At 47.1% G+C, this 22,290-nt stretch overlaps 1 protein-coding gene across 3 annotated transcripts in view; it reads right to left on the reverse strand.

The window, feature by feature from the left end:
- Window positions 1–3,267: 3,267 nt before the first annotated feature.
- UBR4 (ubiquitin protein ligase E3 component n-recognin 4) overlaps window positions 3,268–22,290 on the reverse strand; it is an 80,324-nt gene continuing 61,301 nt past the window's right edge. For all 3 annotated transcript variants that reach the window (XM_026082436.1, XM_026082435.1, XM_026082434.1), the window contains exons 87-106: window positions 21,611–21,784; window positions 21,031–21,152; window positions 20,447–20,644; window positions 20,244–20,324; window positions 17,905–17,992; window positions 17,377–17,504; window positions 16,816–16,923; window positions 16,181–16,300; window positions 15,271–15,461; window positions 14,744–14,917; window positions 14,107–14,206; window positions 13,601–13,819; window positions 13,219–13,332; window positions 12,364–12,506; window positions 11,905–12,030; window positions 10,878–11,072; window positions 8,825–9,049; window positions 5,617–5,707; window positions 4,868–5,030; window positions 3,268–4,138 (exon numbers count right to left, since the gene is read on the reverse strand). In XM_026082436.1, coding sequence (XP_025938221.1) covers window positions 4,074–4,138; window positions 4,868–5,030; window positions 5,617–5,707; window positions 8,825–9,049; window positions 10,878–11,072; window positions 11,905–12,030; window positions 12,364–12,506; window positions 13,219–13,332; window positions 13,601–13,819; window positions 14,107–14,206; window positions 14,744–14,917; window positions 15,271–15,461; window positions 16,181–16,300; window positions 16,816–16,923; window positions 17,377–17,504; window positions 17,905–17,992; window positions 20,244–20,324; window positions 20,447–20,644; window positions 21,031–21,152; window positions 21,611–21,784 — 2,825 coding nt within the window. In that variant the 3' untranslated portion in view covers window positions 3,268–4,073. The remainder of the gene's footprint in view (window positions 4,139–4,867; window positions 5,031–5,616; window positions 5,708–8,824; window positions 9,050–10,877; window positions 11,073–11,904; window positions 12,031–12,363; window positions 12,507–13,218; window positions 13,333–13,600; window positions 13,820–14,106; window positions 14,207–14,743; window positions 14,918–15,270; window positions 15,462–16,180; window positions 16,301–16,815; window positions 16,924–17,376; window positions 17,505–17,904; window positions 17,993–20,243; window positions 20,325–20,446; window positions 20,645–21,030; window positions 21,153–21,610; window positions 21,785–22,290) is intronic.

The following is a 22,290-nucleotide window of genomic DNA, read 5'->3' on the forward strand; positions in this document are numbered from 1 at the left end:
CCTCCCCGCCGCGAAACCACGCCCTTCCCGCTGCGAAACCACACCCTGCCTCCAAACCACGCCCCCGAGGCTAGGCCACGCCCCACGCGTTGAGGCCACGCCCCCGCCGGTAGCCCGCGGCAGCTCCACGTGGCTCCGCGGTGAGGCCGGAGCCTGCGCCGAAACTGGGAATAAATTCAATGAAAATTAAAAAAAAAAAACCCGCTTTCCAGCAGGACGCGCTGCCCGGCCCCGCCGCCGCTGCGGGGGCTTCTTCATTAGAATAGTTGAATAGGGGATAAATAGTAATAATAGTGAAAAAACAGTTAAAATTCCTCCCGTTAGTGCTTGCGACCTCTAGGGAAACTGGTTAAAGAGTAAATTTAAGATTAAAGCAGMCAGGGTGAAGCTTGGTGCCGCTCGTGCGAACGCAGCATGCTACTTCAGCGCAAAGCAACGTCGATATTACGCCGTGAGCGTTAAGGCTTTGACGAAGCGCTTCCCGGTTTCCCTCACGGTGTTTCCCCTCCGGGAAGCCAGCGTCCCGGGCGGAGGCGCCGATTAAAAAAGAAAAAAATGCAGGAAAACGCCTTTAATGCCTCGCTCGTTAACGCCACTGCCGCGAACTCCCAACGTTGGGCAACGCACGGCTCGCTCGGGCTGCTTTTCCTGTCCGGAGAAATACGAGTCACCTCGGACGATTCGTTTTTCCAACTTTCCGCCCAGAAACGACGCGGCGACAATTGGGCGACAGCTGCTAGCAAGACTCGATAATAAACCCCGCGCCTTCGTCTTCCTCCCCACCATGGGGACAATGTTCGCTCGGCCCCAAAGTGGGAATTTAGGAAATCTGGCCCTCCGGCCTTTTTACCCCCTGGCTATCAGGTCAACCCCCTGCGATGATTAATTTAATGAGGGACTTTGGGGTCACTTTTGTCTTTGGGTGGACTTTTTCCTTTTTTTGGGGGTGTCCCCCCCAAACTCTGCAAGCCAAGCCGGGCTGAGCAATGGATTCAACGTGTGACAGCCGAAGGCACGCTCGAAACGTTGGCAAATAACCGGGATAACGGAGCGGTGTCTGATGGGGCTTTTTTAGCCCGCAGCTCATTACGGGAGACCTGCTAACGACGCGCAAAACGCCCACGGCCTGCGCCAAGGGAAGGGAAGTATTCGCAGCTTGGATCGCCGAGCCGGGTCTTTAATGCCCGATGTCGTGGCTTTTTGGCATCGAATATTAGCAATAATTAAAGGCTGCTGAACGTCACCGCCTGCATTCGTTAGAARAAAAAAAAAGATTAAAAGGGGCCTTTTAATCTTTTCTGCAGGCGTCTCGCCTTTGATGCACACGACAGCATCGGGAGGCGGATTAATTTGGGCCACCGGCCAAACGCCCTTTGGAAACAGCAAGAAAAGGGGAAAAAGGCAAAAAAAAAAAAACCCAAAACCAAAAAACCCCTTTCCCGGCATGCCGAAGGCAGCCGGGGCAGCTTGGAGTCGCTTAAGCCCTTAAAACATCGCTGGGGAAGGGAAAACTTTGCACCCCGCTAAGCGCACGGGCGTTGGGGGTGGCAGCAGCTTTCCCAAAGGAAGCCCTTGCTTTTACTTTATTTTAATTTTATTTTGTTTTATTTTATTTTTTTTTAATTATTATTTTTTATACTAGTGGGAATCCCATCCAAAATTGCTCAAGGCGGCCGGGGCGGCGCTGCAACACCGCAGGGGCGGGAGAGCTCGGCAGCATCCGGCCGCCCGCCGGCGAGATTGGGCAAGAGCGAAGGGCGCCGCCTGCTCCCGCGCAGCCTCTCCTCGCTCCCCCCCGCGAAATTTTTGGCCTCGTAGCGGGCGGCAAAATTCGTACTGTGGGGCCCTCGAGCATCCCAGCAGCGGGAAGAAAGGACCTTATGGATCAGAGGAAAACCCTTGCGGGGCCGCAGGGGAAAGCAGGAGATTGTAACCCCCCGCGTCAAATCCCGGATACGTGAAGCTTTCCAAAATATTTTTCATTTTTGCCCTTCTCCAGGGCTTTTGGAGTTGTTGTTATTATTAGCTAGTTCCTCCCATGCAGCTTCGGTCTTCTTTTCAAGCCAGGCTTCCCCATAAATCGAGGCTCTCGCGCGCTCTGGCGCTTGTTACCACTCCCTTAGTATCCAAAATCGGTGTCTGGACTTTTGCAAAACCCTTCAAGCGGTTTATTGCCAATTGGCCTTAAGGAAACCAGTTCATAGGACTCCGGCCCCCTTTTAAGATGTTGCTTCCTAGCGGCTGTAAAACTGTCCGTGAACCAACGATAACTGTGGTCGGCTCCAGCGTAAGGAGTCGCCGATGCAACTGCACTGGCGGAGAAACGCCGCAGCAGGATTTTGTTTTGCTGCTATAAATTTTACAAGCCTCTGTAATAGCAGAGGCTGTTTTGGCAAAAGGCCTGTGCCAGCATCAACAGGGTCATACCAGGATTTGCATCTGCAAAAACGTGAGCTGCCGTGCTCCCGCGGCAAGCGAGGCACCGCGCAAAGGTAGCTGTAACGTCCCGTTTTGTTTCCGTGCGGCAACAACGGCGAAGCAAAAGCCGACGGCGGGAGGGGAAAAAGCTATTTCTGCAGCTCAGCGATGTGAAAAGACAACGAAAACGGCAGCTTGCCGTTCCTCCGCGTTTCTAACTCGCGTTAACGGTTCTTGTTCGGGGGGGCGGGTTGCCAAACTTTAGGCCACAAAAGATATAGGAAGAAATAGAAGAAGGGGGGGGTTATGTTATTAAAGCATAACTATATGCCAGTTAACGGGGGAGGATAACCTAAATGGTGTGTTGTGAGTTTGGAAAGTAAATCTTACTGAAACGACGTAGCCGAAATGCAGCGGGGCTGCGGTCTTGCACCTGAGCTCTCTGTATTGGGAGATGGGTCAGAAGCGCCGTAATAAAAACCCGGGTTCTTGTTACCCGCTTAACGCCGCTTTCAGAAATTATGCTGACCGGAAAGGTCCTTTACTTTGGGAAGAAAAAGGATTTTAGCAGCGTCCTATTGGTAAGCAATAGCTGTGCGTCCACCCCTAAACACGTCACCCCGAGGTGAAATCAGCACCCACGGAGGCGAGAAAAACCACACCGTCGYGCACCTTCGCCCCTTTGCTCATCACCGAATCGTAATACCTGCTCAGCGCTAACGCGAGGCATCGCATAGGCTGCCCGGTTATTGCGCCGCCGAGATAATTAGTATTTACGGGGTTGCGTTGGGCACCGCGTCGCGGGGCTGCGTTAGGATTGCGGAAATTCAAGTTCAAACAAGAGACGAGGAAGACGGGGAAAGCTTTATTAGAGTCCAGCTTAACCGTCCGGCAGCCGGGTTTACAGGACAGCAGAACYGATGGCAAATAAGTTACCGGCATGCATAACTCGCCGAGAAAAGGCAAGGCTGTATTCAAAACGGGTAGGTGGCTTTGAGCCAGGGTCCGCAGCCCGAAAAGCAAGCTTTTACCCTCGCCCAGGTACGGGAGGGAGGGAAGGACACGCTCCCCTTGCGAGCCACGAACCTCGCGGGCGCCCGTCCGCCGGGAGGAAAGCTGCTGTCGCGTACAGAGGCGGCAAAGACGGCGTCGACCCGCTTTCTGGCTCACTACGAGTCTCGTTTCCTACGTGCTCCTTGTCCGCGCTACGGGCCAGCACGGGCGGCCGCTCTCAGCATCRAGAGAAGCGGCTCTGAAAGAAACGATGAGAAAGAACCCGGCCTTTGGGCTACTGCGTTGTTAAAATACTAGTCAAGCCCATCTTACCCATTTGTTTGATTTATTTAACTTCAAAGAGGCGCACACTAAAGCATTAGGATTTTCTGGTTCGGATTCCTCTCTGTACAAGTTCTTGCAACCAGTTTGAATACACGAAGCTTTACAGTTAGAAGCACTGAAATACAGGATAAAACAAATCGAATTCCAAATCACTCCAAGGGGAAAAAAAAGTTGTAGAAAATAAAATTAAAAAAAAAAAAAAATCCCAACGAACTGCAGCGCTCCTCAGGGAAGGGACAGACCGCACAAGGAGGGATACGAAGGGATGGAAGGCAAGCTAGCGTCGTCCTCGCGCAACGCTTCTCGGTGCCGGCGGCTCAGGGGATGGAGTTCAAAAGCTCCTTGAGAAAGCTGTCGGGGTCACTGATTTCCGATAAGAGCCCTTCAAAACAAAAAGAGACGATACGGACTCGTTAGCTCCCCCAGGCCGTTTCCCCTGCCCGCATCAGGAATTTGGGCGAGGGCGTACGTATCATGAGTTAATAAGGACAGCTGCAACGTTATTTTAGGTATGGGCAAGACAAAGATAAACCCTTGCTGGACGCGTGCAGAAGGCACTAAAGCGGGCGTACGTTAAATCCATACGGCACTTATTCCGGTGCAGCAGAACTAGTATAGGGACCCTGCTGGCTGCCTGGCGGCTCTACACATGGGACAGCGAGAGACCGGCCAGGGGCACTATTAACTCTGAACAGAAGCAAGAGTAGCCTCTCTGCAGGTGAATTTTCAGCATCTCTCTGTTCTTGGGGATATCAAAATTCCTACTGTGGTCTCCAGTACGCAGTTGCATGACAAATCCGCATACAAGCAGCCTTTAAATCCCACATTCCCCCAAACACTCAAGCTGCGATGCGTGTTTTGCCAAGCGGGGCAGGGGGAACTGGACACCTGCAGGATGAGGCGAGAGAAATTTTCCCGTCTGGGGATGCTCAAGCAAGTCTGCCAAGTGTTAGCGAAACAGCTCAGGCAACAGCTCGAGCGCTGAGGTCTCCTCCTTTCTCCGTCTCATACAAACAAAGTGCCGCAGCAGCGCCAGGAATGCTGTTGTCGCAAGCCCCCGGCGGTCACGAGTTGCAGAAGACAGCCTATAAAAGGCAAAGTGAAGGCTTACCGGCCACATCCAAAAACTCAGAAAACGTTTCGACTGGCATGAACTCCTCCTGGAAGGTTTTCAGGGCCTTGTCCGCAGCTTCGTGGATTGGCATGTCGTTGTGCCGTATGAATTCGGCCAGAGAGTAGGACCAGCCTCCCTCTGTGTTACTGGTAGGCACCTTCTGCGAGGGAAAAAGTGGGACCAGTTAGCGCAAATCAGCCCGCAGAAATAACCGGCTGGAAGAACAGCTCCGAACCCGACGCCTTCGCCTTGCTGCCCTTGAACCGCGGTTCCCTGCCTTGTGTAAACAAGCCACAGAGGAAAGTTACCTCCTATGCGACTTCTCGTCTCTCCCTAGAGTGCAAAAAAAGGTCGCAGGCATTTTCTCATCCTAATTATTTAGCCCTCCGTGGAAGCCATCAGCAAACATCTGGTGGGTGACCCCACCTCCCCCTTGCCCCACCGTTTCCTTGGTGCAGCACTGAACATCCGTGGTCGAGYGAACCAAGAATAGAAAAGCAGGCAGAGAAGCGAGTACACGCCAGCGGAGGGGCGCTGCAAGCTCCGAGAGTTGATCGCTTCTTCGGATACCAAATTGCTAGGGGTGCCTAAGCACTGACAGCCTTTCTGTCTGTATAAGCAGGTGAAATTTTAAATTTACGAGACTTTGGAAGAAGGGGTTTCAAACTCCACCTTCCATTGAAAATGTGTGTGCGGGTTTTCAGATTAGAAAGCTGACGCAGATCAACTTTAATGGTTTTTCTTACCTTGAACATGTTGTAAATGAGATCTACTAGGGCCCAGAAGAGAAGGCCAGAGCGGTACGTTGCATATTCCTTCACAGTCTTATCGGCCAGCCTAGRAAGATAATGAAATCAGTCTTGGAGTTAATCGCTTCACCCCGCTTTGGTAACCCATCGATGAACAGCCCGAAAGCCGAAACGGCCCCAAAGCCTATCAATAACACACATGGGGCCCGTCTCCGAGAACGCTTCGCTGTGCGCTCTAGGACATCAAGCCAACCCCGGGCACCCTCGATTTGCGTCCACCAACGCCTACGGCTAGTGAACCGCTCTACGAGCTGCACCAAACGTAACCAAGGCAGTGAGCCGAGAAAATCTTAAGTCACAGGACGGCAAATAAGCGCAGAGGGAAGCGGTCTGCTAAGACAACGTAGGAAGTCAAGGGCAGAGCTGGGGGAAAAATGCACGGCCCCCGTTTCCATGCTCAGTGGTTTGAGTATAGCAGAGTCCTGAACCCTGCAGAAATGAGTAACTCTCGGTTTCAAACGTAGTCTGTATTAATGGCAGAGGGCAAATTTTTTTGCTTCTAACTCACAAAAATGGTTCTGAAAGACTCCGAGGGAACTATCTTGCCTTGGCCCCCCCAAAAATAGCTTTGAACAAATGGAGGAATTTCCATTTAATACCTGCTCGATTATTCTATCGCCATAAAAGGACTTCTGCTTTTCAAAGTCCCCTGCCTAGCTGGAGAAATGCTATAAAAGGTGCCGAGCTGGTCCGGGACAACAGCTCCCACAATTTGCTGAAGTTTACAGGATTAATCACGAACAGGTTCGGACAAGGTGGAACCTCCTGCCAGCAAGTCTCACGGGTTAGGAATTTCCWTGCATGCGTTTCACAGGTACATCTGGCTTCATCACATGCTGCCTCCTGTCCGGGACTCAAAGGCTTTGAAAAAAAAAGCCTTTTTTATATACCTAGAGTTGGTTCTGCTGCCAGGGAATGGTTTTGATCTAACTGGACTCTGTTGCTTTGATTGAAAAGCGAAAGGCCCTTGTGGATTAAGGCTACGTGGCTACCTTCTGGAACAGCTCCATCGTATAAAAGCAGCTGCATTTTCATTAATGTAAGCCGGTTCAGGCTCATCAGCCAGGCATGGATTTTCCAGCAGAAAGCCAGACATTAACACTTGGGGAGTCTCACTGCTCTCATGAATATTTTAAAAAGGTCAGAGTCGGGAGCAAAGGAAAAAAAAAGAAAAAAAAAATCAAAAGGACATCATCCCCTCAAACTCCGCAAGAAAGCTACACTGCAAATCGCCTATAGGATTTTTCTAGCCAGAATTCTTGGGTCAATAATAACGAGTAGATAAGCAGTCGCTTGACTGCTTTCTTTGGAATTTGTAAACAATATCCGGAGGAATTAAAAACAAACCCAAACCAACCCCTATCCATGCTGGTAGTCGCACTGTTGGGTTTAAATACGCGACATCCCTAAAACACAGTAGGCGCTGAGCGCTTCTCACTGGGGTCTTGCACATGAGCTGCGATAGCTGCAGCTCCCGGCAGAGAAAGGGCAGCTGGAGAAAGCACCGAGCACAGGGCAGGCGCAGGCAGCGGGCGCGTTCCCGTGCTACCCGGGGCGGCGTGGCACTGCCTGCATCTTCCTCAGCGAGGGTTGCAGGGGCTTTTCAGGAACATAAGTTGATCCTCAGCTGCTCCTAGATGCGGTGATAGTTGCTGTAGCAACTTCTCTGCAGCTTCGCCGCTAAAAGCAGGAGCGAACCCTTGTGTCTTTTTAACCTTCAGTCCGCACCGTCCTGACACACTCCACACGGTTGCGTTCCCAGGTAACATCTGTACTGCATCTAATGCGGAAGGCTAATTTTCATCTTTTGTACGCAGGCACATTGCTCCAACGGTACAGATGTTGCACTAGCTTCCCCTTCGGCTTAGCCTGCAAATTCAAGGCATTGGTACTTATCTGCAGAGCACTTCACCGGCCATCTCCCTCTTGCTGCCTTACCACAAGAGCAAATAAGCTAAGACCTTGGAAATAAGAATTCCCGCATTTCTATTTCTGAAAGGCATTATCGGTGAAGGCTTCGTGCTCTCCTAGTCTACGGGGATTAAAGAAAGCCCTTGAATAAACCTTGGCATAATTCTTGACAACTATTTCTGAGTGTTTTCCCCTGAAATTCCACAGAGCAGATGGTTAGAGCTGGAAGTTTCTGGCTATGTCCGTTTCGATATGCTTTTATGGCATTTAGAGATCACTTGGGAAAGAAACAGAAGTTATTTGCTGGGGGTTTTCCAAAACACCGAACCCCGCAGGGACTTTCCTTCACTAGCCTCTTTTGCAGGCCACGGGAAAGACGGCATGCCCTTGTGTCCGAGGAAGCAGACCTCCCGGATAGCATCGCCCGTAACCGTTTAGCCCACTCTCCCCGAGCTCGGGCAGGGGCGGTGGAAATGGGAGACGCGAACATGGAACAGGCTGCGCTCGAGCAGCAGAAACCACGCAGGAATCRATACAGCGGACCCCTTAAGGGCAAGGCGGCTCTTTCGCTTTTGATGCCTCTAATAGCATCGATGCATGCTGAGTTGTATGTTACTACAATGTAATGACTTTATCGAACCCATAATTATGTCATCAGAATAAGAATGCCCTTTAAGATGACTTAGAATAATAATGAACCAATTCCTAATTATGACAGCTATTTAAAATCATCCTTTCAGAAACTGGAATTCCCTTCCCTTCTCTGGAAATATTTTCTTTTGTCAGGCAGGCACGGTTGTTTATTCTTGTACTTCTCAAGTACTTGACAGCTGCTATTGATTTTTCCTTTTCTTTTTTGAAAGCAACAGCATTTGATTTCTATTTCTATTTTTCTATTTAAGGAAGCTGCTGCACTGATCATAAAGAGCAAAGAAACAGTCTCTTTAGTCAAGGCAAGTACAGAGCATGCTAACGGCTCTGGGAAAAATAAATAAATAAAAGCACGACTGATCTTCTGATACATCCATTCCAGCAAGCGCCCAGAATTGAACGCTCCTGCTCCGACCTCTGCAATGCTGAGTACCRATCTACTCAGCAAGGGTTAATATCTGCTATTCCAAAATACGCAYGTTCCTTTCCTTAGCTCCCCATAAGCTGCTGTGCCGCTCCGACTGCTGCGGCAGTAATATGAGTAAGTCGGCAGCTGCAGAGCAGCGATGGGGTCTCGGCTAACCTGCTGGCTCCCCCTGGTGACACCACGCGCGCGTGGGAGGTAACGAGAAGTCTCTTGAGGATCTCCACTCGCATGGCTTTCCACTTCTCAGGGGGCAAGATGTGCAGCGCCAGCACGGTGTAGTAGTGGGGCCCGTCCACCTCGTAGGCGCTCTCCACCCACTTCTCTTTGGGATGCTCCATGAAGCTTTGGAGGTTTTTCTCCTCCCTCGAAGTCGCTCGAGTTCTGAAACACAAGAGAAGCATCAGCAGCTCTTCTGACTCACGTGCTCTTACATGTAATTTGTTACTTCTCAGAAGCTTTGAAGTGCTACATGCGAGCAGTTCTACCTAGGAAATAAAGTAGCGCTCACTTTGCACTGTCAGATTTTCCCCAAATTCATCCACTGGTTAAGCATTTGTTCATGGTGAGACCCACGAACCTAGCAAACTCCTTTTCTTTAAGGCTGTGTATAGGAACAGAGAGGTTTGCAAGGCAACCTGCATCGCCCCAGTAGAGGACAATGTTGTTATAAAGCTGTTTTCCCTTTTGTTCGGCAAAGAGAGTCAGGGCAAGCGCTCATCTTGCAACAACTCACCTCCTGGCCAACACTACACATGTGACTGCAGCTCCTAGACCTTAGAATCAATTTATATTATTCATATACTGCAAAAGCAATCAAGCATAAGATATAGGCCAACTTCAAAGACAAAAAGATAGCATATTTACTGTAAGCTGAGATATAGACATATATACATATATATATTTTTTCCTTTCCTCTGCTCCAGTCTCTTCAGGAGTCCTAGAAGCCCAGAGCTGACCCCATCCACTCTGAATTACCATGTGCCTTGGGAAGATGCACCACTGCCTACCACAACCTACTGCTCTACTTGCTCAGAAGGGGGCTGCCAGCCAGGTAAGACCCTCGATTTTGAAGTCAGATATGCCCTCCCTATCAGAAATGCACACAGTAGTATTCCTAGCGGATAAAACTGTGTCTAGGAGTCAACGTTGTATGAACTTTTCATTTGCTACATTATGCAGCTGGTAGCCAACTAATAGCTCTTCGTCCTCTACATTTAATATCAAACATATCTTTAGAAAGAAAGAATTTCTGGTAACTACGTAATGCATTTTTACACCACAGCCACACAGTGGGTTCTGGGCTCTCTAGTGCCACCAAGCAGACTTACGAAATGAAATGAGTAATTTCATTCATTTGTCCCTCAAGGGAATCAGTAAACAATAGTGTAGGGATCTGGAGATAGATATTAAAAACAACACCCAAATTGTATAAGAGCCAAAATGCTGATTAGTTCCAGGATGGAAAGTAAGCTAAGATTTCATCTCACTCCATTTGGAGTGACCTTGCTTTAAGAGACATATATTTTCATACATATACCCTCATCTAATTAATATTACTTTCCTGTACCCCACTATGTAAATAAAAGACTAATAGGCACGACTGATACTTATGCTTTGTATAAATAAGTTCTTACTAAAACAATTCAAGGAAAGTGTTGCTATGCTGCTGTTTATTGGTAAAAAAAMCCAAAAAACTTAGTCTTAAAAATGAGAGTCTTAAGAACCTGAACACTACAGGAGAAATCTAGTATGTCAAAACATGAACTGAAGCTGACTGGGTTATTGTCACCTCAGATAATAATGATACCAGGGTTGGGTTTTCAGTCAACGGCAATTACTTCATTGAAGTGTCTCTCCTGCTTTTCCAAAACAAACTAAACTGGCAGCGTTCCTTTAATCTACTAATCCCTTTGCTCAGCCCAGAGGTAATAATTACACCTAGAACGGAAAAAGGAGACGATTCCCAATTTGCTTCTGTTCGGTAGGTTCCCTGTTATCCTGCGTGTTTCACAAGCCGCAGTGCTTTACTGTGAACAGCTGAAACCTGTAACAGTCTGCTTAAAACATGTAATTTGGTTCCTTCTAAAACTTGTGAGGTTTCCCACCTTTCTGGCCACAAGCATGTACAAGTCCGGATTGCACCATTTGCAAACCTGTTTTGAGACTAAGGGAGGGAAGGACAGGCTGCTGCCAGGAAAGAGATACTGACGTGTTGAGGACATAGAGCACCGTGTGGATTATGTATGGAATGAGGTGTATGTTGCTCTCCCTTCCTCCTCCTCCAGTGTCTACGCTGAATGATTGCTCCATTGCGAAACGGAGAAATAGCAGTTTAATGTCATGGACGTTGAGCTGGTAGGTGGGTTCCCGCTGCCCTGTGCACTCCTGGAGGTACGTGTTGTGTCTGAAAAACAGCGGTAAGTGTTACTTTATTAAATATCCTTTAAAAATGCTGATTAAGTTTCTTCTTCCGCACCACAAATAATTCAAGAGCTCAGAGCCTGAGCAAATATCTCATAGAAAAGCTTTAAAAAACAAACAGGGTATGAAAACGCAAGCACTGCCAACCTTCAGTTAATCTCCCTAGAAGGGAGGCTCTTGGCTTAACTCTGGCAAATCCAGTCCCATCTACCTATACCCCAATACTATTTTCCCATGTCCAGGGCTTAGCGTACAGCTCCTTGGCTTAAAATGTATTCGAGATGTTACCACAGGAGACTGCTAGATGGACCAGAATATGGACAACATGATGAACTGTCTTCATCTGCTCTAGGGAAGTGGTCAGAATTCATCAGTTATTGACACTTGTTACTGTCCAACATAGTTTGGAAATCTACGCAAAGGAATCTTTTGGGGTCAGACAGGTTTCTTCGGTAAAGCGCCTCCCTATCTGAGTTCTCTCACACTTCTCAGGCAGAACAGAGGCACCCATCTGCAAACAAGTCAACGTTAGCRCATACTGCATGTTCAGGAGTGATTTGGGCCTACGGAGGTATAGAATTGATCAGGTCATGCATCAATATGAAGCCAAGAAGCAGACAGACACTTGCTCTTTTTTCAGAGATGTAATCTGGTTTGGATTCCTTGATGGTAGAGTCTGAAACGGTGGAGAGTTACTAAGACTTAGCTACTGTCATCTTGATTCCATGGTTTGAAACTTTCATGCCGCTGCGGTAACACACTGTCTCACCTACTCCGAACGCAAAGCAGCTGGGGAAGTGACTTGGTCTACTCACCTCGCTAAGCAAGTAGCAAAAGCAGACTCTGGCACATGAGGTCCCCAGACTGGGAGGAGCCCATTACACTTTGTGTTGGCATTTTGTAGGGCTGCACTCTCCCACTCTTCACGGCCGCGAGCCAGCCTGCATTGAGAAAGAAAGCCATACCCAGGCAACTTAGAAGTAGGCAAAATTCTGTCAAAGAAGCCATCAAGAAATCAGTAATTCCATAGCTTCTTCAAACTATGCAGCAGTTATTTCTAATAATAATGGACTTCGCTTTTCGGTGTCCAGGCCTGACCTCCATTTGTTGTATTAAAGCAGACCACAACAGAGAAGCCAGTGGCTGTCTCCAAGCTACCAAGTGATCAACTCATAAGCAAATCCGTTTCGAGTTACAAGGCTGAGTCCCATGCCCAAAAACCACCTTGAAATATAACATCAACCACCACTACTCCGCCTGCAATCGGGGCGTACCTTACAGCTGCAAGGTGACAATCGTAATGGACGATGTTGAAATGAGAGACTGTGCTGTACCCCTGCTGTTTTCGGGGCTTGTTCTCAAACTCCTCCAGTGCAACGCGCTTGGTGAAAGTATAAATACCTAGGACCTTCGTTGGCTGCAATAACACAACAGTCGTGTTAGAGTTTATTCACATCTGTAAACAGTTCACACTTTATACCGGTCTGACACTGCACTGACTCTCGTCTATTGAGGCCATTAAGGCAACAACCTTCCTACTTCAACCTGACACCAGCCAATTCTTTTTTCCAGCAGGAGTGAGAGTAAGACACAATTAGGTTGAAGGGGGGCATCGCAGCAGAACTCAAACAGGATGAGACACACAAACACACACAAAACAAACCGTTGAGCCCCCCTGAACACAACAGCAGCCCCAAAGGCAATGCCTACAGGTAAGACAAGAACAAGCAAACAAGCCAGAATAAACTGKCTATAATAAACTATAAACAGAAATCAGCAAAGCTGTTCTGACACTTCTAGTATTGTTCAGGGGCTGAGGGGCACTGAAGGAGCTCTAAAAAGTTCARTTGGCCCAGAAACCATCTCAGATGTCTCGTCCAGAGTAATGGAACAGCATGAGACAGGGTTCAATAATTATTGAAGAAGCCCTAAAAGATGAAACTTTAGTAGACAYACATATACATACATGTATATCTCTCATTTCCCAACAACCTCTGGAATTACCAGTCTTGAGAACCAAACCAGCGATTCCCCGCTCTCCCAGGGCCAAAGCACCAAGCCTTGGCCAGCTGTACGCTGGCAAGTTTCCTCAGGGGATTAGAGGGCTTTGCGAAAGTATCTCACTTTACCTGGAACTTGTATCCTTCCCGGCAGATGCAGCAAGTCAGACCCGGTTCTTCTATAAGCTCCTCCATCTGTTTAAGCAGCGCGGTCTTGGTCACTACCTGACCCTTCTCGTTTGTCTGAAAGGGAGAACGATTCAGCAGGTTGAAAAGACCATAATGAACAGCACCATCCCCACCACTCTAACAGGAATGCCCAATCCRTTTCCCAGCCTGCTAGGAGCAACCGTATTTACTCTCCCAGGGGTGCCAGGCACACCATGGGCTTGAGCTCTCCAATATTTGTCAATAAATCATTTTACACAATTCCTTGTGTGGCAGTTTTAGCAAGACGGAAATAAAAAGATCGTGAGATCACTAGTCTGCCGTCAGTGCAAACAGACATTACCGTCATCCCCAGAGTGCCCAAGGCCTTCTGTCTCATTGCCATAGCCATACGCTTCTTCTCCGCACGCGTCTCCTTCCGGGCAGCATCGATCTTCTTATTCACCTCCGGATGTTCCCTCAGCGCCTCCAGAAGATTCTCCGCTAATGTCCCAATCCCTTCATCACTAGACACCTGCTCCAGTTTGTGCAGGTTTGTAATGGAGTCTGTACCTATTAGCACCTAGTAGAGATTGAAACACAACACCTTTTTCAAAAAAAACCCAAAACAAACAAAAAAGCACGCACATGACAGTAACTGTTCCCTCTAATCCCACCCACAGCAGCTGAGCAGAAGCACTGATCTGCCCTCCAGTCTTTACCAGACTAGCAGACCACACCTGAAGCCGGTGCATCCCTCCAAAACAGCAGAAAATTAACTACTACAGAAACATCTGCTTAGCTACAGCCACAAAAAGCAGAGTAACAAGCCAGTCTTGTCCTGCTCTGCTTCTAAGACAGTCTCCTTACTTGCGTAGCAGGGTGCTGCGTGGCAAGTCCTCGGAGCAGGCGTAGGATAAAAGGAAGCGCAGGCCGAGATAAGAATTTCTTCCATATGTCCGCATCCAAACTGCACAGAAAAACAGAGGCGGCAGTTGAAGGACAGTCGCCCGTTCCGAAAAGGCACCTGGCAGCCAGCCAAGAGCACAGCTTGCAGAGCACAGGCTGCAGGCAGAGAGAAGCAGCCCTCCCTCTGCATTCCTCCTCCACTAATTAACSAAGTGACATTCGCACTCCCACTTCCATGTTCTGCACACTAATAGCCACAGTGTCAACTCTCAGCCTTAGGATTTGTTTTGTATTTATGAGCTGGTCATCAACAGCAAAAGCTCTGTTATAGTATCATGGGTAAGGAACAGGAAGGAAATGCACAGATCATGGCATCCAAGAAATCAGCTCAGAAGGATGTCAAATGGGAAGATTACTGGACTTTTAGCCCATCCCAGTAGTAGCATTGTCCTACCAGACCCTCTCCACCACAGCTGTACCACATACAAGCGCTTCTGAATGTGGACTTAACAGTTTTCTTGGAAGATGGCTCTATTTGGTGGCGCTGAAATGAGACAGGGGTGCTCAGCATTACCACGTACACAAGGAAGCAACTCACTTCTTTGCACTGGGAATGTGCTTTTTCATGTAGTCAAGGGCATTCTGTGTAATCCCCTTCTGGAGGATCAGATCTTTCAGCTGATGGCCGTTGCTGTTATTCTTTATCCCGGCTGCTATTTTACAGAAGCAGTCTAGGAAAACTTTGTCATCGCCGCTGTGCTCCTCATCATACCTGAGTTAGGAGAAGAAACAGTGATTTGGAGGCTCTTCAAAAATCTCTGTCTGCATAATGATTCTTATTATACTATCACTGAACACACACACATACTCCAGCTCAGAGACTCAGAACACCCATCATCCCACTCGGGCCCGTCATCGCAGAATATACTTTAAAACTGTATTTCCCGAGCTACAGAGTCACATATGTCTTTTAGAAACGGCTTAGAAGTGAAACAGGAAATTAAGCCTATGCACCAGGAATCCCTGAAGCTTTGCATTACACTGAAATGAGTATCAATGACAAAAGGTACGGACTTCTCCGTACATCTGATTTCACGTGTTTTTAGTTAAAATCTGTCAACGTACTTATCAAAGTTACAGTAGGGTTTGAATCGATCAACGAGAATCTGCATTTTCTCCATTTCCCCGAAGGACAGGTAAGGGATGATGCGTAACAGGCCTTGCAGGACACTGAGATTGGAGCGGACAAAAGTGCTGTTGATCTGATCGAGCAACATTACGAGCTGATCCTTGTCACCAGTCAGGAGGAGGTTACCCTGCAAAGAAAGAAAAGCGTGGTTTACATTCAGGAATAAATCTACACCCTTCAAGAAAACTCTCACTCTCCAGTAGCTGCTATACTGCCCTGGTCTGGATGAATTAGAGCTCTTGACCCTGATAAAATAGGCTGATGAAGAACAAAAGCCAGCCTCATTCCCCAGTGTCTGGTGGAATGGCTGTTATCAACTCCTCTAGTCGACACCTGACTTCCTTCATCTACTGTTAAAGCATTCTCTAGTCAAAAAGGTCTAATTTCAGCCCAAAAGAAGTCAGATTCTTACATACCAGTCATTTTAAAAGATGGGAAAGAAACTTTTCTTATTCTTAATGTAGTTAAGATATAGTTTGTATCCCCAAATAGCTGGAAAATCGACTATGTTTTCAATTCGTATAAAAACACTCAATAAATCAAGGCAAAACTGCCTCTTTCTTTATCAATCACAGCCCTGTGACCCAAAGGAGCAGGGAAGGGATCCAAGCAGTACAGTACCTACTATCCCTCACCCCAACCATGCACAAACCATCCAGAAGAAGCCTCCCAGTGCTTTTGGTTCAGGGCACTCCTCTCRCCCCACCTCCAAGGCCTGCTAAGACCTTGCTGGCATGGGTGAGACTCCCACTGAACACACCTCTACAACTCCTGAAGCTCAGCATCACTGTAATAAGATATACACCAGCCTTGAATCCCGGTCAACGTTCCCGTTCAGCCCCTCACCTTGTCCTCGCTCAGAGGCTCTGCGTTGGATTCATCCAGTATGATCTCCATTATACTAAGCACTTGCTCTGCCACAGCTGCTCCTCCRCTGTCCTTGCTTTCCTGCTCAGCCACGAGAGCCTGGAGAAGATAACAGCACTCATTATAGCACCAACAGTAACAGGTTTAACCAGGCCGCACATTTCCYGTTACATACAGATAGGGAATGGCTAACAGAAAATCTGCCGGGTTAGTCCAGACAACTCTTGCAGTTATCATAAGGAAGCAGGACAATCTGAGGTAGTTTTAAACTCATTTGAGTCCATGGCAAACACTTTATGGAAGCCCAAGCTCWCTTGTTGAATAGGATCCCCTGCATTAAATAACAGAGAACTTCATCAACATAGGTAGGAATAAAACCCTATTATCTAGGAATTCACATTGCAAAGATCTGCAGATCACCCAAGACTCTGTTAAACTTTTGAGGCAGTACCTTAACTCAGCATCCATGTCCTCAAGGCCATCGGACAACAACAGTTTTGAAAATCATTTTCAACAAGCAAATGTTCAGCCAACATTACCAAGCTCCTCCTGTTTTATAAAAGGCTCAATGTCAGTCATTCCCAAGCTAATTGTGTCCCCTCAGTTATCCTTACCAAGTTAAGGGTTCCCAGCATGACATTCAAAGTGTTCATCTCGGGCTTGACCAGCTGCTGACGATTTACTTTCACCTTCACGCAGTAACTGAACAGTTTTAACAGCACCTACAAAATACAGACAAGGCATTCTGCTGCTGTACCTTCAAAACGAGTATCAAAATATTACTGAAACAAAAAGCACCTGATCATATAGCTAGTTTCCAGACTTGTGGGGTAAAGTACAAGTCAGAGTTTGATACCAATATTAACCTTTGGGCAGCTTTGGTTTTGCATTATGACCAAGGCAGAAAACAATCACTCTAGCAAGGTAGGATTCAGTCTTATCAACTCTTCGGCTTCTACATGCTTCAAAATCTTTGTAAAGAATTGCTAACCAAGGGGATCGGGAGGGAGATGGAAGGAACTTCTCAGGTTTTAATAAATGAGTGAATTGCGACCTCTGCTCCAACACTTGAACTGAAACATAAGACGGAAGGCAAGAGGTGGAAACTTCACTCACGTCTATGGAATCTTCTGCCACGTAACTCCTAACCCCAGCGTACAGCAGCTCAGACTCACCGTTAAGAGGTGCCGGCCTTGCTTGAAGTCCTTAATTCCAGTCAGTCTGTTCAGCATGCACTCCAGGCCTCCACACTGGGCCATCACGCCCGCCATCTTGTACACTTCTTCCTCATCCTCCTCTTCATCTACAGGACAGATGAGGATTATGAAGAAAGGAAGAAGCCACAATGGCAAGCTCACGCAGCCCACAGGGGACAAAACAGCGCAGTAAAAATGGAGTGCAGCAGGCCACATTTACCAGCAGCTGAAGTTATATCAACTGTGTCAAATTTGAAAAGAATGATGAGCAGGAATATGAGGAAGGGCCACAGTGAATGGTCCTGCGCCATACAAGCATTCAGGTTGAAAGTATGGACTTTAAGTGTTGTTAAAATCAGCATCCACTGGAGGGGAAGCAGGTAAATGTAGCAAAAGAAACGTCAATCAACTTTTAAGCTCGCTGCTGTAAGGATAAGAGTGTCACTGCTCTACAGCAAACCTCAGATTTCAAATCTAATCCCAGCTTTCAGAAGACAAGCGCATTACCAGTAGTGGAGTCTAGAGACTCGATGAATTCCTCGGTGGCATCTCCTAGTAACCCTCGCATGCGGTAAATGATCCTCATCGGCTCCCCCTGCGAGAGAGGAGCGCGTTATATTAACTGTGCTTGTCTGGACACATGTACACAAGCGTGGTTTTCTTTACGGTGTGTAGCAGACACTTAAGCCTCATTCTCCCTTGTGCTCTTTTCACAGAAGATAACACAGAGAAATCTTTCCCTCCCTCATCCTCCCTTTATTGAGATGAATTAAAAACAACAACCGCAAAGCCACAACCTGCAAAAACGCTCAATAAATCATCAGTTGGTCTGTCCAGTTTTTCCTGACGTTGCCAGTTGGATGGTCAGCGTGGTAATAAACAGTCTTTCCTCCTCAGGTCCCCTCCTTTAGCACCAAGGAACGATCTCTCTAAGCAAAACATGCGTTCATCTAGAGAGAAATGCCTGCTTTATGCATCCACCTTCCCCTTCTAGGGTATTCCACAGCATACCTGGGATGTGCATAGAGAAGGCACAGCCCAGTAAATGAAGCAGAGGAGGCTAATTGAAGCAGTGCTTTCAAATATCAAAAATCTGCAGTGATGGAAAATGGAACAGGAGGAGCGAAAGGCAATTTAAAGAGCTTTCGCTAAGACAGTGCATTACTACAAGGGGAGAGCCTAAAACAGTAAAGGACCAGCTGCACTTTTGCCCTGGGAAGGGGTTGGTTTTCTAGATGCATTTCCAGCTGGAAATACTGACCGCCTATCACTGAACTTTCCATTTTAATCCATGGGTCTAAATAAAAAGCAGAAAAGAAAAATCCCAGATTTGGGAGCAGGAGACCTTGCGAGAGAAAACCTGTCAGCCAGCGCGCTAAGCCTAATGTGGAATAAGCAGTGCTTAATGTCACAGCAAATACATAAGCACCGGGAAAGTCCCGGGGGGAAGATCGGCTCAAAGGCCGTGCTAGAGACCAGCAATTAACACCACGGGGGCCCTGGTAAAACAGCAGATGAACACAAAAAAAAAAGCCAGTGAGAGACAAGGGGAACAAAAAGGGGCCTGAGGTTGGCTTCTCGTGAGCCTGCCTGGTTCCTAGGGAACGTGAGCCTGAGCTCCAGAAGCGCTTCGCCGAGGCGCGCGCAAAGGAAGACAGATGAAAGCTGTTCGGCGACCATTCCGCTGAGCAAACTCTGCCTTTCCCGGCCAGCACCGCACCACGGGAGAGGAGCACGTTGCCAAAGCGCGGCGTCCCCCGGGAAGGGCACAGCTCCCCGCTCAGAGCAGGCATGTGGTCGTCATGAGTTATTGCCCTGGGTAACGCGATCAGAGCTCAAATCGGAATTCAGCGGTTAAGCCCAGCGCCTCGCTTCCCTATCAAAGTTGGTACCTTACTAAAAAACAACCACCATTGCCTAGCCTTGGGCTTGATTTCGCAGCACGCATTTATTTTTTAAACAAAGCTTGATCAGAACCATTCCCCATATCACTACAATTCACCAAAACAGGCCTTTTATCTGATTTTTTTCCTACAAGTATAGCCAACTCAAGAGGGGAACGAAYAAGAAACGTTAGGCAAATCAGTCTTCTTTTATAATCTCCAGTGCTACTAGCAGGACCTCTAGAGAACATATTCATAATGGGAAGGATTTACTCTGATCGACTCCTTTTCAGTAGGAGTTTTAGTGGCTGCAACAAAGACGAAGGGAACAGCCTGTTCTGGGCTCTATGTCCGTCTCTGGAATGAGCTTGCTGTGACACTGTTGGACTAGTCCCTCAAGACTGCTGTGTCCATTTCTTCATCCGGAAAACAGGCAATAGCCGCTACTAATAGCACATTGAGTGGATTAAATCTGTGAAGTTCTTGGACTTCTAGATGAAAAGCACAACAGCAGTAGTGCAAAGCAATATGGAGAAATGTGGGACGCTCTCTCCGCATAAATAATTTGGGTCCATCTCTGAAATGCAGATTGATAGAGCAATCTGGTATCCCAGGCTGTACACTCGCATTAAACTGCCATGTGCACATGGAGTGTGAAATGAGCTTTGAAAGGCAGCGACACAAAATTCAGCCATTTCCCCAAAGCAAAGGTAAGAAAGTTTGTTGCTCAAGACGACAGCTCAGATAACCGCATGTCCTACACAGCTAAGTTCAATACACTCACCTGGGTCAGTATTATGCCCTTTTAAATCATTTATGTTGCAGAATTGAGCAACAGTGTATCCAAATAGAGCATAAAAAGGTGCTGAGCAATTATAGCTAGGAAATTACATGTCAGGAAATAAATCCTGACTCGTGTGATTTTCTTTTGAAATATCAAGGACAGATGCTACGGACACATACCTCGTTAGTAGGACACCACACCTTCTTGTAGACCTCGGCCACAGGCAAGTCCAAACTGATGATCTTATTGTTCACCAAAAGCTGAAAGGAAAAAAAGGAGTCTAGAGCAAGTCCACACCGTGTTGCCCGGTTAGCAACTATAAGCTACTTAGAAAYGAGTCCCCACGCATCCGTGCAAGAAATCCACACTTGGGCATTCTCACCTCCATTCCACTGTCATCCTCCAGCAGAGCTACCAGGTCACAGTCCTGACAGATTTTGTTCTTGATGTCCCTCATGAGCGGCCCGATGCCAGGCTCATTACTGCTGTAGGGATTGCCTGGCATTCTGCCCTGCAAGAAGTCTTCCTGCTGGGGATCTTTCTCCAGTGTCACAAAGAACTCAGTCACTTCATTCTCTTCCTGAAAAACAACAGCAGAGGCTGAGTGAAATTTTTTTTCCCTAAACACGCTCCATTTCCTGCATTCACATGTTAGCAATTTGCAGGGCGTCCCCAAACCCTAAGTCCTTTCATCGCTGGTGCATCCTGCCTCACACAGACTTTGGTAAGCAAATTCCGTAGCACAAAAYGACAAGACTACCGGTTCTCCTCCTTTGCACAGAACAGGCCACAGCAAGGAACCTGAATATTAAAACCTCAAAACTGGACAGTGCATTACTACAGTTCTATATCGGCTAGTATTAAACCATTATTGTCTCTGCTATTATTTTGTTTCGCTGAAATGCAAACAACTTTATGCAAGAAGTCTGATTTTATAAGTGATGCTACAGCCATCTGTATACTTACAGGATAGATAATACTGCAAAGTCTCTCAAAGATGAACACAGGTGTCCTGTAGTCATCAAGGCTGTAACGTTTTGCAGTCTCTATACACACTGCCATAAATGCCTTTGTTTCAGATTCTGTGCCTGCCAAGAAAAGGAAGCATTGAGACACACACATGGACCAGTTTTTATGGCTCTGTTTTAACTCAATACACACAACAAATCCCCATGCAGTAAGTACCATGCTTCAGTGCCCTCTTCTTCTGAGTACCAGCTACCTTGCAAAGAAAAGGCTGTTTATTGGCATGGTTACTAGGAAACTCCTTTGCACGTTTGGGCTGCAGTAAAACAGTCCTGTAAGAAGGAGAAGGTTTAAATTCCTGGAAAATAAGAGATGATTGCAGGAACGTCATTTACCTTTTCTGCTCCAAAAGGAAATATTAGAAGGTCCAAGCCATTAAAACAAACAAACAAAAAACAACAACAAAAACCCCCATCCCTGTAGCAGTCTTTTAGAACTAAGTCCTTTATGTAGCTGTACCATCTGCTTTTCCTTCCTGGTTGACCTAGAGTCTGGATTTCTGGAACCCAAGTGGCTTTACCTGTTGTCATATCTTCCAGCATCTCCAGCAGCATGTCCTGGGTTTCATCGATCAGCTTTGTTCTCTGCACCACTAACTTCCTCAAACACAGGTAACCATTCAGGACTGTACCCACCAGGCGGCTTTTGAAGTGTCGTTTGATAGATTCCACCTCCACGAAGGAAGAGAGAAGACCTACACAGGAATGAGATGTTCAGAAAGTTGGAAAGAGTTTGATTTGTGAGCTGCAAGTCTCCTGTGGCCAGCAAATATGAAATTGTATCATAAAAGAGAATATGAAAAAGAGTGACCGAGCTGATATGATGTATTTCCATTTTAAGCAAGTTTTTGAAAAAAGTATACCATAGAAGGCAAAACAAAGCCGCCACCATGGAATAAAAGCACAAGTTGCTAAAACATTAACAACTAGGGAACAACAGCGAGGAATAAATCAGCAGTGTTTACAACGGTCCTGGAAACTACACTGTTCAATAAAGGTAATCAAGACATGGAGAAGAACAGTGACAAAGTTTGCTCATGACACAAAATTAGTTCAGGTAACTAAAAACTAAAACTGACCAGAAAAACCTATGGGAAAAATCTGTTTACTATCTGAGAGCTAAACTGATGGGTAAAAATCCAGTGCTGCTGATTGCAAAACACTGCATCACATCTGTTCAAAACTCCGCTACATGCTGTCA

The sequence above is a fragment of the Apteryx rowi genome, unplaced genomic scaffold (genome assembly GCF_003343035.1).
Source record: "Apteryx rowi isolate R43461 unplaced genomic scaffold, aptRow1 scaffold_577, whole genome shotgun sequence".
NCBI lineage: Eukaryota > Metazoa > Chordata > Aves > Apterygiformes > Apterygidae > Apteryx > Apteryx rowi.